General features: G+C 56.3%; 1 protein-coding gene across 1 annotated transcript; it reads right to left on the bottom strand.

The window, feature by feature from the left end:
- Positions 1 to 677: 677 nt before the first annotated feature.
- On the bottom strand, positions 678 to 8,526 carry FSTL3 (follistatin like 3). The gene is made up of 5 exons (XM_015886362.2): positions 8,367 to 8,526; positions 5,199 to 5,384; positions 3,169 to 3,384; positions 1,805 to 2,032; positions 678 to 1,700 (listed from the first exon to the last, which is right to left on the bottom strand). Exons 1-5 carry the CDS (start codon positions 8,431 to 8,433, stop codon positions 1,648 to 1,650), a joined length of 750 nt encoding a protein of 249 aa, XP_015741848.1. The 5' UTR covers positions 8,434 to 8,526; the 3' UTR covers positions 678 to 1,647.
- Between the last annotated feature and the right edge of the window lie 6,718 nt (positions 8,527 to 15,244).

Raw genomic sequence — 15,244 nt, 5'->3', positions numbered from 1 at the left:
TTCCTGCTGCATGGTGTGGGTCAGCACCAGAGCCATGATGTCAGTACTGTGAGATGCAGCCACCCCAGCTCCTGCAAACCTGCATGGCACCAAGAGCCCCATGGTGTTAGCTGCTCCCTAACACCCATCCCACAGGCAGGGACACACTGCAGCCGTGCTGTTCCCCCATCCCCACATACAAGGACACAGCTGGGGCCACAGCAGCACCGCCCTGGGAGCCACCAAAGCCACTCTGCAGGCTGCAGCCTCCGCTTTGCACATCAGGACTCAATTAATGGCAGGAATTGTTTTGTGAAATACCAAACCCTTACGGCACACACTGATATTAGGAACACATTTGATTTGCATCGCTCTTTGCCTCTCTCTCTCTCTCCCTTTTCCTTTCTCGCCGCTGCTGCTCACAGACTTGGCTGGGTTGGAAAAACCATGACACAAAGCTGAAACAGATGTGGTTGGTGGCCCAGGAAGGTGCAGCCATGGAGCAGGGGCTGAGCTGAGGCTTCACCTGCTACCCCACCAGGCTGAGGCTGCCCCAACAGGGCCAGAAATGAGGTTATAAACCCAATTCATCACAGATCTCTCCAGCCAGCTTCCATTGCAGGTAACAGAGGGGAAAGTGCTCCTCCATTGCAAGGCTGCTGCAGCCTCCAGGGCAGTGGAGCAATGCAACAAAAGCAGAAGCTTTTATTCAGTTTTTAATCGTAATCCAAATTGTAACACGGTCATAAAATGCTCCTAAATTATACGGAATAGGAAATGTATACGTTCCTATAACGCCTGCCTCAGCAACCAGAACACAACCATACAAAAATAGAAAATAGGGTATTTATATATATATATATATATTATGTATACGGCATTCATATAAAGGCGAGGTGTCAAGAGATGAGATGGTTCGTACACGGATCACAACGTACACACACAACAATAAGAGAGAGAGGAAGTTAAAATAAATACAGAAGGTGTTAAAAGGGAGGGGGGATGCAGGGCTGGGTGTCCCAGCAGCCCCCTGCCTTCCATATGGGTTTGGCCATGGATGGATAAAGGACAAGCAGCAGCGATGCTGGGAATAGAGACCGGAGCACCTCAGGGCAGCTCCAGCCTTGCCTCCTTCTGGAAGCTGGGTCTTGGTGGGCAGGGGAGAAGCTTAAATGTAATCAGTCGCTATAAAAACCGCAGGAGAAAAAAAAAACCAACATAGAAAAATAGAGATCTATCCATCACAAACGTGGCGCTGCTCCTCGCTCCGTTCCGTGCTGCTGCTGGCAGCTGGGGCTGAACCCCTCCGGGGAAAGATAAAGAGCAGATTCCCACTCGACCCCGAGGTCCTGGCCAGAAACGTCAGCAGAGTACCAAGAATTCAATCCAAAAATAAATAGGCCCGGGGCGGCCGTCCAAGGACACGTTATGGGGTGGGATTGGGATGGGGGGGGGTGCGGCAATGCAGGCGCTCCCCTGATGCCCTGGGCATGGAGCAGTGCAAGGGATGTGAGCAGGCACGGCCAGGAGCCGTCCCTCTGCGTCTGCGTAGCATAGAGATATAAATAAGGACCTTTTTAAATCTTAATAAATATCAGGTATATGGTTTGTACAGTATACACATAATGCCCCTGTCTGCCGGCCGCAGCCTCGCGGCGGAGGAAGGATTCACACGTAGTTCTCCTCCGCGTTGTCCGTCTCCAGGGAGAACCTGGTTGAGGCTGGGGAGATATAGGGAGAAAAGGAGAAAGCAATGAGTGGGTATAAAGAGATTACGGCCCTACAGAGCCCCATTGATGGCCATAAGTCCTGACCCTTCCCTTACCCGAGCAGCTCCCGTAGTGCCGCACACCAATGGAGCGCCCCAGGTGGCACGTGGCCCTACGCAGGTGGCACGCGGATGGGTAGGTGATGTTGTTATTGCCACAAAGAGCGTGATCCAGGCTGGTGGGTTCAGGGCATGGAGCCGTCCGACACATCACACAGTGAGCGCTGCCTGTCTGATCCACCACGCATGTATGGGTGCCGGGGCACACCACGCTGGAGCAGGATTCTGAAGGGAAGCACAAGAGGATGAAGCTCAGCATCTCATGTAGAGTGAGTTGTGAAGTTCAGCATCCCAATCCCATAGCCCCTGCACCCAGGAAGCAATAAGGAAGCAGGAATCATGCATGCCATGGGGAGCTAATGTCCTCACTACAGTTCTCAAGCTGGCTTGGCCACCAGCACCTAGCCAGGATGAGTGGCCCTATGCATTACAGAGGGAGCAGGGCAAATCGGGACCTGGGGAGGGCTCAGAGCCCCATAGCAGAGCAGGGAGCCCATGCACCCCACCCTATGGGCTCTGCACACCAGCAGCCCTGGGACACAGCAGACCCACCGTACGCCCCGGATGCTGTAAACAGCTCAAAGCCTTCCCTCCTCCTCCCTCTGTTTTCTTGCTGGATTGGAAGGAGACTTGGCATCTGCAACTCCCAGCTTGCAACTCACATTTCTTGCCCCAAATTTTACTGTGCAGTCCAGAGCTTGACAGGCAAAGCATTTCAGAGAGGAGGGCTGGCGAAAATAATCATAATAATTCTGACAGTTCTTGGCAGGGCAGAGGAGGATTACTGCTCTCTTTAACAAAACAACACAAAAAGGGGCTCGATGTTTGGAAGTGACATTTTACGGACTGCTATTCCCCAGCTGCAGCAAAGCTGAATCCCCCATTGGACTGATGAGCTGCTCCAGCATCCCTTGGCCGCCCGGTTTGAGCTGCCACAAGTGCCAGCTCTGCTGCTCCACCCTGCACTGAGGACGATGCGGGGCCAGAGAGCTCAGCCATGAGTTAACCCCAGGCGGGGAGATGCAGGTGGGGGCTGCGCTTGGACCCCCATGCAGAGCAAAGCCAGCCTGCAGATCTGTTCCTATGGGAGGGGAGCTCTGTCTGCACAGCACAGGGCAGGATCAGCTCCCTGATGGCCAGACTGATAGAGAGTGTGGGGGTAGGAGAGGTGGGGATGGTGACCTGATGTGCTGGCACAACATGACAGAGCAGCACAGCTCCTCATCACCACTGCCAAGCTGTGGAATCTGGGGGAGCTCATTGCTGCTCATCCCTTTTACCCTCCTAGATTCAGCTTGAAAGCAGCAAGAGCCACAGGATAGGGGACCCTGGGAGCAAGGCAGGGGTACGGCAGAACCTACTTTTGCATTTGCCCTGGTACATCACTTCCAGGTCGGGGTGGTCTCTGCACTTGGCTGTCAGCAGGTCGCACTCATCACGGTAGGTGTAGCCATCTGAACCGCAGACCTGCAGCTTGCGGGGCAGACTGGAGCAGTCAGGAGCACAAGCACATTGGGGCCTCCCATGCTTCATCTTGCACACCTTGTCGGGGCCACACACCACCCCTTCACAGCTCTCTGGGGACAAAGGGGAGCACAACAACGTCACAGCTCACAGCAGCACCCACAAAGCATTACCTGGAGCTGCCCCTGGGCCCCTGCAGCACGAAGAGCCGCTTGCAGCAGCATCTGGATCTGCTCAGAGCTGCGGAGGAGCAGGTCGTTGGCTGCAGCACAGAGCCATCATCCAACACTTAACCCAGCCAGAGAGCTGGCCCTCAGATCAGCACCAGCTAATTCATTTCTACGGATTTATTTTTTTGGAAGGAAACATTTCTTTTTCTTATGCAATGGAAAAAATTCTATCTCTGTAAAGGCCCCAGATCCTCCAGAAGGAACTGGGCTTTGCAAGTTGTCTGGGCAATCAAGAGCTCGGCTTTAATCAGACAATACCCAGCCCTGTTTTGCTCCAGGCCTCCGTGACTTGAACACAAGAGCAGGTCACAGCAGAGAGCGGCAGATCTTCCCCCCCCTACCCCCCATCCCATCCGCTTCCCAGAGAGACAGATGGACACATTGTCCCCTGGGTGCCTCCCTGCAAGGACAGCACTGGGCTCAAAGGGACCCTGCAGCCACCGCATCCCTGGGGGGCAAAGGACAGGGAGGAGACAGCCTGTAAGGAGGGGGGAGATCAAGGCTGGGAGCCCCTCATCTCTGCCTCCAGATGGCCACAAATGCCACCTGGGGATAAGGGAAGCACCAGGACCCAGCTCCATCACACCCAGCAGGAGGGAATAGAGCCCTCCCCAGCCCCAACTTCACCCCAGAGCAGGAGGGATTCCTGCAGACAGGGTGTGTGCTGGGAAGATGTCAGCGGGGAGATAAAGAAGGGAGATTTCCCTTCAGCAACCGGGTCACTTCGGGAGACAGCAAAGGGAGGAGGGGGAAGGGGAAATCCCCTGTCTGCTTGGCCAAGGTTCCCAGGAGAAATTCCCCGGTGGGAGACGGGCAGTTTCCTGCTTTGCTCTCTGATTTCCATAGCTGGGACCTGCTCTGAACAGCTCTGAGGGGAGCACAGTGCAGCTGGAGCACACCTAAGTGGGCTCCATCCATCCCATTGCATCAGCATCCATCTATGATGATCCCAGACCTGGAAGCAGGGGGTTGGACAGCCAGGAATCACACATCCCAGCAGAGCCACAGTGCCCAGCTATGGTTCTCCTGGAGCAACACCCAGCCCTCAGCTTAGGGAGCCCACCCAGCTCCATCCAGACCAGCACAACTTTCCCATTTATCTCATGGTCACTTTGTGCTCAGGTCCCACTCCCAGAGCCCGGGCAGCCACAATGCCCCTCTATGGGCTGCCCTGCACTCCCCCATCCCTGTTGAGCACCTGCCATGTGTTTCACAGGGCATAAAATCCAACCCCAAGTACTGGGGCTGCAGTGGGACCTTAGAGGCAACTGGAAGGAGTTGTTTTCTTAAGAGCATTTCTCCCCACCCCTCTTTAAGCAAATAACTCAGTGACCTTCCAAAGACCTGCTCCCGATTCCTGTGGTCAGCAGGTCCTCAGTGGGTTCTCACACGACCACGCAAGTGTTGAGAGGGGATCCGTGCCTGTGGCATGTGCCAAAACATCTGGAAGGCCTGGAACTCACAGCTGGAGGGTTTCCATTTTTGGAACTGTCTGTTATGTAAAGCCATCTCACACATACGCTCTTGGCTTCGTCGGGAGGAGGAAGGGGGAGTAAAAGGGGAAGAAAGGCATCTTCCCGTGAATAAAAAGGATATCAATAATAGAACGGCATCGGGAACTGCTGCGTGGTTCAGTGCCACCCCCAGCACAGAGCTCAGCCCCAATTGCTGCCCCCATCCCGCAGCCTCACACTCACCTTTGCATGGATGGCAGGTCACCAGCCCCAGGAAGCCCAGCAGGCTGATCTTGTTGCCTGGGTAGGTGTAATTAGACCAGGCCACGTCCACGTTGCCGTTGGCGCAGCACTCTTCCCATGTCACTCCTGTCTTCAGGATCATGGTGCACTTGGCCTCCTTCCCCTGCTGCAGCCAGCAGATCCCACCTGCAGGGAGGGCAGAGGATGGGGTGGCACTATGTGATGCCTGGCAGCATCCCCTCATATCCCCACACCTCCCAGCACCCCCTGCCCAGCTCACAATGCATCACAAGCCCCATAGAGGGACCATCCCTGCAGCACACAGCCCCACACACTCTGCCTTTGTGAGCAGGGCACTTGACACAGCCCTTGGGACACAGCCAGCCCAGCGGCATCCGATCCCACTGAGTCAAAAGCCTGTTTGTTCCTTAACCTCATGAGCAAATCATTTATACTATTTTTTTCTTTTTTTCTTTTTTTTTTTTTTTCTTCCCCTTTTTGTGAGTGATTCCTTTGCAATTTCCGCCTCTGCAAAGCAGCCTCTTCTGACGCTTATTTGGGTTTATGTTCTCATTAGTTGCGTTTGAGGTCTGTTAAACGGCTAAAGATGTGCTTGGGGTTGGGGGAAGGGACGGATCCCTCTGCCAGATTCCAGCACGGGGCTGGAGCTGCTCTCCTCCAAAGCAAAGGCTCATCTATGGGGCATCAACACCCCCCAACCCAGCTCCCCCCAGCCCCATTTTGCTTTGGAATTCCATAAGGGAATGCTGCTGTGGAGGTGGCAGCTCCATGCAAGGACCTGAAGCCATTCATGTGGGTACGGATGGAACAAAGCCCACTGGCCCTGTGGGCATCCAGCAGCACATCTGGGCACCTTGGAGCACAGCACGGTGCCAACATGGCCCTGTACCCTCTGGGAATTTATCCAATGGTTCTTTGAAGCCCATTTGTCCTCCATTATATCCATCCTGCCATCTCAATCCCCCTTATATTACCCAGCTCTCCAGAAGCAGCCACACACACAAAGCACCCGGGGCTGCAGCAATGCCAGCACTGCTGGATGTTGGGTGCTGGCATATGGAGCTGTGTTTACTGCTATGGGCACCTGCACTGACATCCTTTGAGTCTCAGCACCAGCCTGAGGACCCTGTATAAAGCTTGCTGGTTTTTTGCTCCTTCTGGACTGTAAGGGAAGATCCATTAGCAGCCTGAACACTGCAAATGGTGCTGCTGTAGGGGAAGCTGGAGGCGAGGCATGACCTGAACAGGAGGCAGAGCAGAATGCAGCTCCAGGTCAGGTTCACTCTATTGCTGGGTCTGCTCCCACAGCAGCAGGCAGGAGCTGGGGTGCTCTCATGCCAAGAGCACTTGCCCACATGCACACTGCAAGCCTAGAGCTTCCCAGTCCCAAAGCTCTCCATGGTTTTTCTATGGTCCATGGGTGCCTGATGCCCACGGGGAGAGGCCTCCAGGGAAGAGCCAGCAGGGAGCCTGGAGCTGCATTAAAACAGCCCAGGAGATTCCCATTATGCATGTTGTGCCAGGAGAGCATGGTAGCAAAGCCAGACCTTGCCTTGTTCTATAGTCCCCAGTGAGAGCCAAAAGCCTCCTGGTGCCTGCAGAACCCAGGAGATAAGTGTGTAAGTCTGCGAGCATCCCAGCAGGGATCTTTGGTTACTCCAAAATAGCTTCATTTGCAGAATCATTGCCACCAGAAAGTGAGCTGGCAGCTCGCGTGTCTTTAAGCAAAACCAATAACATATCAAAAGGTGAAGCTTCCATTGGATGCCATGCATGGGAACCTCCTGCCTTCACTCCAGCACTGTGGGTCCAGTGTTCCCTTATTGCATGGCAGCCTCACTGTGCCCCAGCAGTGCTCACATGGAACCGCAGGGAGGCTGAGCAAGAAGACAGCTGTGATATATGGATGCAGGAGCTGCTTTCACACCTCCATGGGGCTGAGTCCCACTGACACAGCAGCACTTCAGCTCCCACCTTCTGCTCCATCCCCACGCATGTACCCACATATTCAAAGCAGCAGATGATGGGCAGGGAAGGGGGACATGGCCCAGGCTGTGTGGGGACCCCCCAGGCACTACATCCTCTGGGCTTCCCTGGCTGTATCACTTGCCATGCTCTCAGCCTTTAGGCCACGGGCTCAAGCCAGAGGTTGCACACAGTGCTCACACCTGGGGCTTCTCAGTGTTTGAATGGGATCTTGTGAAGTAAGGAGAGGAAATCCCACAGTCTGGGGCAGTGCTGCCCGTGATTCTGAAGGCTGCATCACCTCCTAAGAGCCCCTCTGCCCTATAGGGCACCTCAATACAGTGCTGTCCAGGAAGTGCTGCTCCCTGCCCATGCTGGCAGTGAGTGATGGAGACAAACGTGATCGTGTGGAGGGGAAGATGGAAACTCCAGCAGTGCTGCAGAAGCGGTGCTGGCAGGCAGCAGCCTCAGCTGAGCACAGAGAGGCTGAGAAGGGCTTGGAAGGGTGATTGGAGCCCATGGGTCCCAACCAACCCAGACATGGACATGGCCACCAAGTTGCCTGGATGCCAACAAGTGCCCGTACAAGCTGCCAGCACAGTCATCTGAACAGGGAGGGGTTGGAGTTGGAAACTCCACACCCAGCCCATGAACTGGCCGTGGCTCCCAGTCCTTCCCAACCTAGCGGAGTAGTTTGCACAGCACTGGAGCTCGATGGACCATGAGCTGCAAAACCCTCTATTGGACTCCTTGCAGGATGGGCAGCTCCAATGGTTGCATTCACCTCCAGCCCCGTGCTGGAGCCGGGACAGCGGGCTGATGCGTGGCATTGCCCTGTGTCAGCAGGGTCACACTGCCCAGCAGGGCACTCACTGCCCACTGCTGTGCCCCACAACCGATGCTGACAGAGGCAAAAAAGATGGAGAAGGTCCAGGAGCCTCCGGAACCAGCAGCAGAGCCCCGCTCCCGGTTCAAGTTCAGCTCCATCCCTCAACCAGCACCCGAGGGCGCTGGGACCCGATGGGACCGAATCAGAGGACAACCCGGTAACGGAGCCGGGACTCGGGGCCGCCCCTGCCCCCGCCCCAGGCACCTGCCGGTAGGACGGGACGGGACGGGACGCGGCGCATCAGCTCCCGTCGGGTGAGGCTGCCCCGTTCCTCCAGCCCCGAGCGCTCTTACCGTGAGCGGCGTCGCCGCCGACGAGGCTGCAGAGGACGAACAGACAAAACGGCAGCCGGAGCGGCATGGCCGGGCCGGGCCGGGCCGGGCGGCGGCGGGACGGGACGCAACCGGGACGCTCCGGGACCTGTTGGCTGTGAGGCTGCAGCGGGGGCCGGCGGCGTTATAAAGCGGCGGGGCGGGCGGCTTTAAGGGGCGGGGGCTCGGGGAGGAGGAGCTGCAGAGGGACACGGGCGGCTTGAGGGCGGCGGGGAGGGAACGGGGAAAGGGGGGGAGCGGGGAGCAAAGGGTGAGGGGTGATGGCGTGGGGGGAACGAGTCCGTGTGTCCCTGAGACCGTGTGTCCCCGTGTCTGTGTGTCCCCGTGTCTGTGTGTCCCCGTGTCTGTGTGTCCCCGTGTCTGTGTGTCCGCAGCTGGAGATGCAGAGGGGGCAGTGGCACTGCCGGCTTTTGGGGCACCCCCGGGCATACAAAGGGTTGGGGCAGAAGGAGCGAGTTTTGCATGGGGAGACCCCAATGAGTTGGTTGCTGCTGGGGTTGGTGCTACACCTGCCTGACACTGTACCCCTGTGGCCAGAGTGAGCCCCCCGACCCCATCTGAACCCTCAGAACCCTGCTGGGTCTGTGCCGTGTGGTTCCTTTCAGCTTTGCATCCCAAGCAGCTGTGCAGCTCCACAGCCCGGCATCACCCACACTGTGACATTAGGGAAACTGAGGCATTGTCAGGTCCCACTTCCTCTGCAGCAGCAGCCCTTGTCAGATCATGCCCTGCACAATGAGGGGGAAAAGGAGAAGGTCTGGGGGGGGATGTACCCCCCAAAACACACGCTGTCACTGAGAGAGGGGGTCCTGCCCAATGTCAGATGGTCTCCTGCCCAGTGCCATCCTGCCAACACTGCACACTGTGTATTGGGGTGCAGCCAGAATCCTCAACATCAGCCCAAAGCAGAGAGCCAGGCCACAGGGTCCCCTCCTGCCTCACTCCTCCTTGCTGCTGCTCCAGGGGCCTTTTCCAGCCTATGAACTTCCCTGTCCCTCCGCACCGTGCAGCTGAGGGGAACACGTTACCCTTTGCACTGGCCTCAGCTGAGGTCATGTTTTCAGCAGATCTGGCCTGGCTCTTTCAGGAGAAGGGGCCCCATATGGATGGCCCTGGGGAGCTCGCACCACCCCTCTGCTCCAGCAGCAGCCGCCTCACTCCGAGCTGGATGCCAGCACAGCATGAGAAGATCACTCTGGTGCAGGATCTGCCTGCGTGTAGTTTGGGTCCAGCAAGACACAGTGGCCACATGGCTGGGGAGGGATGTGATGCCAGCAGAACCACAGGCAGGGTGATGGTGTCTGCTGCCACTGCCACATCCCTCCCTGCCAGGCAATGGGAATGGGGAGCTGCTGGCTCTCCATCGAGGTTGATCTCCCCTCTCTTCTCCCTCTGTACCCCCAAGTAGTGCAGAATTGGGTCCAGCTTTGGTGTAAGTTGTAGGGCATCGCTGAAGGAGCCCATAGGGCCTGAAGTGCCACATTGTCTGTGAGCAGAGTGTGTGCTGTAGGGCACAGCAAGGCGCCTGCTGTCCCACAGGAGGATGGAGGGGGCCTGGGAGCATGGGAAGCACAGGTCTGCAGCATGGTGATGAACTCAGGCTGAGCAGCTGTCCCTGCCTCAGTCCCATCTCTGTGCTCCCAGCTGCATGTGCCATCCGCTGCAAGCAATTGCCCATGTAAGGGCAGAGGGCTGGGGAGCCAAATCCCTGAGCTGGACTCGATAAGAGAGCAGGCAGTGATGCACTTGCTCACATGTTCATGGATGTCAGAGGAGCTTCACAGAAGCCAAGAAGGGATTTTCCCTGGCCGAGAGCAGCATTGCACAACCCGCATGTCTGGCAGGGATGGGGTCGTACCTCTCTCCAAGCCACCACATCTGGATGGAGCAGCCCAGCTGGTCTCTGCATTCTGGCTGTGGACAGAAGGAGCTGGAGGCCAGGAGGGGAGCAAGTCAGGCCCCTTATTCCTTCTCTAAGTGACAAAGGGAAGCACTGTGCCGACGGCTCAGGATCACCCCATGCTCTGCTCTCCTACAAGCACTGCTGTATGTGAGGAGATGGGCTTGGGGAGGGGGACGGGGCTGGTTCTCAAGCAGCACTGGGAGCAGAAACCATCTGAGCTGCTCAGATGAGGGGACCCACTGCATCCCCTGCTGCATCCACCAATGGGGCAGGTGGCAGTTGCGAGCTTGCAGGATGGCACTGATATGGCAAAGGGAGAGAAAGAATGGGAACCATGAGAGAAAGCTGCCCTGCTGCAGCACTGGGGCAGGTTTAGGGCCTTGCTGCTCTCCTGGAGCTCAACTCCTTGCTGTTTGGGAGCCAAAGCCATCGGCCCACACGTGGGGCTCGGGGGCGGCGGGCAGAGCTGGGACAAAGGAGCTCTTTGCAGCCACAGTGAATGGCAGCCTTGCATCTGACCTTTTCTGTCTGGGTGCTGGTATTGTTCTGGGTCAGGAGGTTCCCGTTACGCTTTGGTCTGCAGCAAGATTTCAGGCTGAGGTTCAAGATGCAGCTGTGACTCTGTTCTCTTAAACTGCCCGGATCCTTTAAGGAGGGAATCTCGCCTCTCTCATCAGTTCAGGCTAATTAAACTCTGCTAAACCGATTAGAGCTGCAATTTACAAGCAGACAGTCAGTTGAGAAGTGTTTCTCCCAGAGCACGGGGTCAGGGCACACAGGTTTCATATTGACCCTGTGGGTGTAGCTGGGAGGTTTTGGACAAATCCAGCAGGGTTCCAGATGCTGATTCCTCCCATGAAGAATAGCAGGAGGCCCCAGCAGCCCACTACCCTCCCTGCACTAGTGCAGCAGCACTTGTGCAAGCAGCAGCACCCATGTGTACCCCCAGGATGGGGTTGTTGGGGTGCTGGGGCTGGCTGGCTGAGTTGTTGGGTGCTGCCCCAGGGGGCTGGATTTTCTCTGTTGTGCTTGAATAGCTCCAGCCAGGCAAACCAGGGAGTTATGCATTGCTCACAGCTGCATCACCGGCTCTGGGGAGAGAGCACAGGGCTGAGTGCTGTGTGCTTCAATGCCTGGTTGGGCACACTCCACCCCCAGCTCTGACACGCAGCTTCGCCCTGTGCCTGGGGCAGCAGCGTCACCTCTTTCCGAGCCTCAGTTTCCCCATCTGCTGCTGCAAGATAATGCTCCTCTGCTTGATCCTGCACTATCTCACAGGAAGGTTGCATTAGCAGTTAGCTAATGGCTACAAAGAGCTTTGAAGATGAAAAGCCGTGAACAAATGCCAAGAAGTGCTGAGCTGGATGCTCCTCACCTCAGTAATCGTTTCATGTTACTGGGACACTTCCACTTCTGCAAAATGAGAGGGAAGGGTGGGAGCCTGAGTACGGGGAGGGGTGCCCAGCTTCCCAAGACCTGCCCCTGCAGATCTGATCAGCTCTCGTGTTCTCATCACCTGCAGATCCTCCAGCCTGACGTGCTGCTCCCAGCTCTGCTCCCTGCTGCAGCATCCTTGGGTGTGCTGCACACTGAGCACCTCACCACCCAGCCTCATCTCGCAGCCCCCCAGCCCGCCTTGCCTCTCTTTGCCACCTCTCACGCCGCTCTTTGGTGTGTCATAAAAGCGCTCCTATCGCAGGCAATTTGATTTAATTATTCGGGGAAGAATTCACAAGGCGCTGTGTCAAATGTTTAATTAAAACCTCGATCTGTGCTGCTGCCTGCACCCCGCCGTGCGCTTTGGCAGCGATGTGCTCGGCACACTCTCTGGCTGCAGTTGGATGGGAGCTGTCTGCTCCAGCTTTGGAACCCCAGGAGCTCTGCCCTGGCTGGGAATACCCAGGGAGGGACCCATTCTGCTTTTTCATTGTGCCTAGTGTTAAACCAAAGCACAGCAGAACTGCTGGGAGCATCCTGCAGGGCAGCACCCACAGCTCTGCACCCATAGTTCTGCTCTGTGCTGCTCTTCATGGCTTTATCCTGATGCCTCTTTCCTTCCAGCAGGGGAAGGAAAGGAGCAGGGTTGGAAATGGATTGGCTTTAGGGTGTCTTCCAGCACCATCTATTCTCTGATTCCGTGGGAGGTAGAATAGGGAGCATGGGGGGAGCAGGCAGAGGGGAGGCAGTAGGGGTGTCCCGGGGCCCCGCGCAGCCAACGAGAAGGGGCTGTGTGTGATGGAGTACATCTCCCTCTGAGTGAAAGAACAGATGTCTCTTGTCTGTGGCCTGCAGTTGGCTCTGGTTTTCATCTCTCCTGTCTATGCACACGCAGATTTATAGCCGCCTTAATTAGTTCCTTACAAAACAATCTCGTTGCCCGCATGTCTGTCTGAGCCCCAGGAGGTGCAGCGGGCAGGAGCAACGTGGGGTGGCACAGCCATTCAGCAACCCTGGATGCCTACATAAGCTCAGGTCACCTGCTGGGGCTGGGGGATGCTCCTAATACGGCCCCATAGGCACAAAGGGCTTCACCTCCTGCTGCGTGCAGGGGATGCCTCTGTGATGAAGCAGAGCAGGCACTCAGCTGCACACATGCACAAAGCCACCTGAGCACATGTGCAGCTATTCCCTTGCATGTTTTGCTCTCTCCATGCTTTGACCTGCACACAAGGTCCCCCACGCACAAAGCTGCACGGTGACACACTTCTCCGAGCACCTTTCACGCCGTGTAAACAAGCAGTGACTCAGCTGCCCGTGTGGTTTCCCCAGTGGAAATGCTTCGTCCGCCGCTGTGGAAAGAGCAAAGATTGCCTGCAGGGAAGAGCCAACAGCTCCATAAAACGTCATGGAGCCGTGCGGGTCTGAACGGGGTGCAAGGGGAGGTGGATGGGGTGAATGATTCCCAGCCTGAACTGGGAGGTGTGTATGAACTGTGGCAGAGCCATTGTGGGTCCCACACCTCCCACAGAGCCCCATCTACCCCACAGCTCCCTTCAGACAAGAAAACTGACTGCTTACATAGCCCAGGCTTGCAGTTAGTAGAAAAAAAAACACCATGTTTTTCACATTAAAATTTCCCTTGAAAAAAAAAAACAACCACACAACAAAAAAACACAATGGTTTAAATTAAGCATAGGAAAAGAAAAGCAAAGAATCAAAAAGGGGATGGGGGGGGGGCAAAATAGTTTTAAAAAGGGAAATTTGGGGTGGAGCCCAGAATTGGAGCACTGAGAGCTGCAGTTTAACCCCATCCCATGGAGCTCCTGGAAGCAGGTGGGGACTATACAGCAATGAATGTGGTTGGAGGTGATGCTGGAGGTGAGGAGCTTCAGCCCCAGACAGGACAGGGAGGGTGAGGTGGTTATGGGGGGGGATGCAAATCGTCTGATCTGTCTGTGAGAGGGAATTCAAAAGGAGGCCGATTCAAATCCGTCGTGACACGAATGGGTTGGGGCTGGCAGACGATCCCTGCGGTGGTTTGTTAACAAATCTCGCCCGCTTTCCTTTGAGTGGCCTCCAATATATTAATTAAAATAAGCAATTAGACACGATCTGGGTGGAGAGGAGCAGGGAGACCAGCTGCACCAGTTCTTCTCCCTTGGCAAGGAAAGGTGAAGGAAGGCATTGGGGTTTGGGGAGTTCTATGAGAGAGGTGCTGAGCTGCCCACAGCTGCCTGCAGGTCCCCAGACTGACACAGGAGAGCCAGGCAGCAAGGATCACCTTCCAGCAACCTCTTTGTATGAGAAGACAGGGGTCCAGAGGGTAAACCCTTATAGAAAATGACGTACCCATGCATACCATGGTGGGAGCAGAGAGGGAAACCAAGCTTAAAGCCACCCAGGATCTGCTGGTTTGAGGTGCTTGTCCTTTCCAGAAGGTCCACATCCACCCCCAGTGATGCTGTGAGCAGGAGACCCTCACCCCCTAACAACATCCCATCCCCTCCATCCCCCCCTACACAACAGGAGATGGGGCAGGCAGAGAGGGAGTGCCAGGGGGGAAACACGTCTGCTCAGTGCAACGTCTGTGCAGAACAACAGCCACATGTCTGGGCTTTATCTCAGTGCAGCACATCTCGTGTCAGCAAATCCCTCAGTCACTGGGTTTTATCCACGGCCTGCAGTTTGTTAATTAGAGAAGTTCCTGCCTGCAGGGCATGCTCGTGCCAAGAGACCCTGATGCTGAGGATCCTCAGCCCACTGACACCCTCAATGCAATGGGCACAGGACCCAGCACCACACACATGAATGCATGCACAGGCACATGCATATATGCATGCACACACGTGCACGCACACACACAGAGCCCACGGCAGCCCCCCATCAGCCACTGGCACCACTGGAATTAAGTCATGTCTCAGGAGGTGAGCTCATCACCAACACCCACAGCCGGGCACTGTGAGTGGCAGCAGAGGTGGCCGCAGGCCCTGCCCAGCCCCATTGGGTACCCTGGGAACGTGGCACTGCATCTATGCCAGCTGCAGGAATGCGCCCTGCCCTGGGGCCTGCTCCCATGTGAAACCCAGCCTTCCTCCTCCTCTTCCTCCTCCTGACAGTGGCATCACGCTCATTGCCTCTCCTGCAAAGTCTCCTGTCAGGCTTATGGGGTGGCTGCCAGCCTTGTGCCATTTGCACCATCTCCTGAACCCTGGAGGTCTCATAGTGAGGCTGATGCACTCCCATGTTCATGGGAATTCAGATCTCTGGTTTGGGGTCACAAGGGGACACTCATCCCTGAGGTGTAGCCCAGAGGTGCCCCCATCCCGTCCATCCCCATCCCATCCCATCCCATCCATCCCATCCCATCCCATCCCATCCCATCCCATCCCATCCCATCCCACCCCATCCCACCCCATCCCATCCCATCCCATCCCATCCCATCCCATCCCATCCCATCCCATCCCATCCCATCCCATCCCATCCCATCCCATCCCAT

Source organism: Coturnix japonica, chromosome 28, assembly GCF_001577835.2.
Source record: "Coturnix japonica isolate 7356 chromosome 28, Coturnix japonica 2.1, whole genome shotgun sequence".
In the NCBI taxonomy this organism is placed as follows: domain Eukaryota; kingdom Metazoa; phylum Chordata; class Aves; order Galliformes; family Phasianidae; genus Coturnix; species Coturnix japonica.
This window is presented reverse-complemented; position numbering and strand designations above follow the sequence as displayed.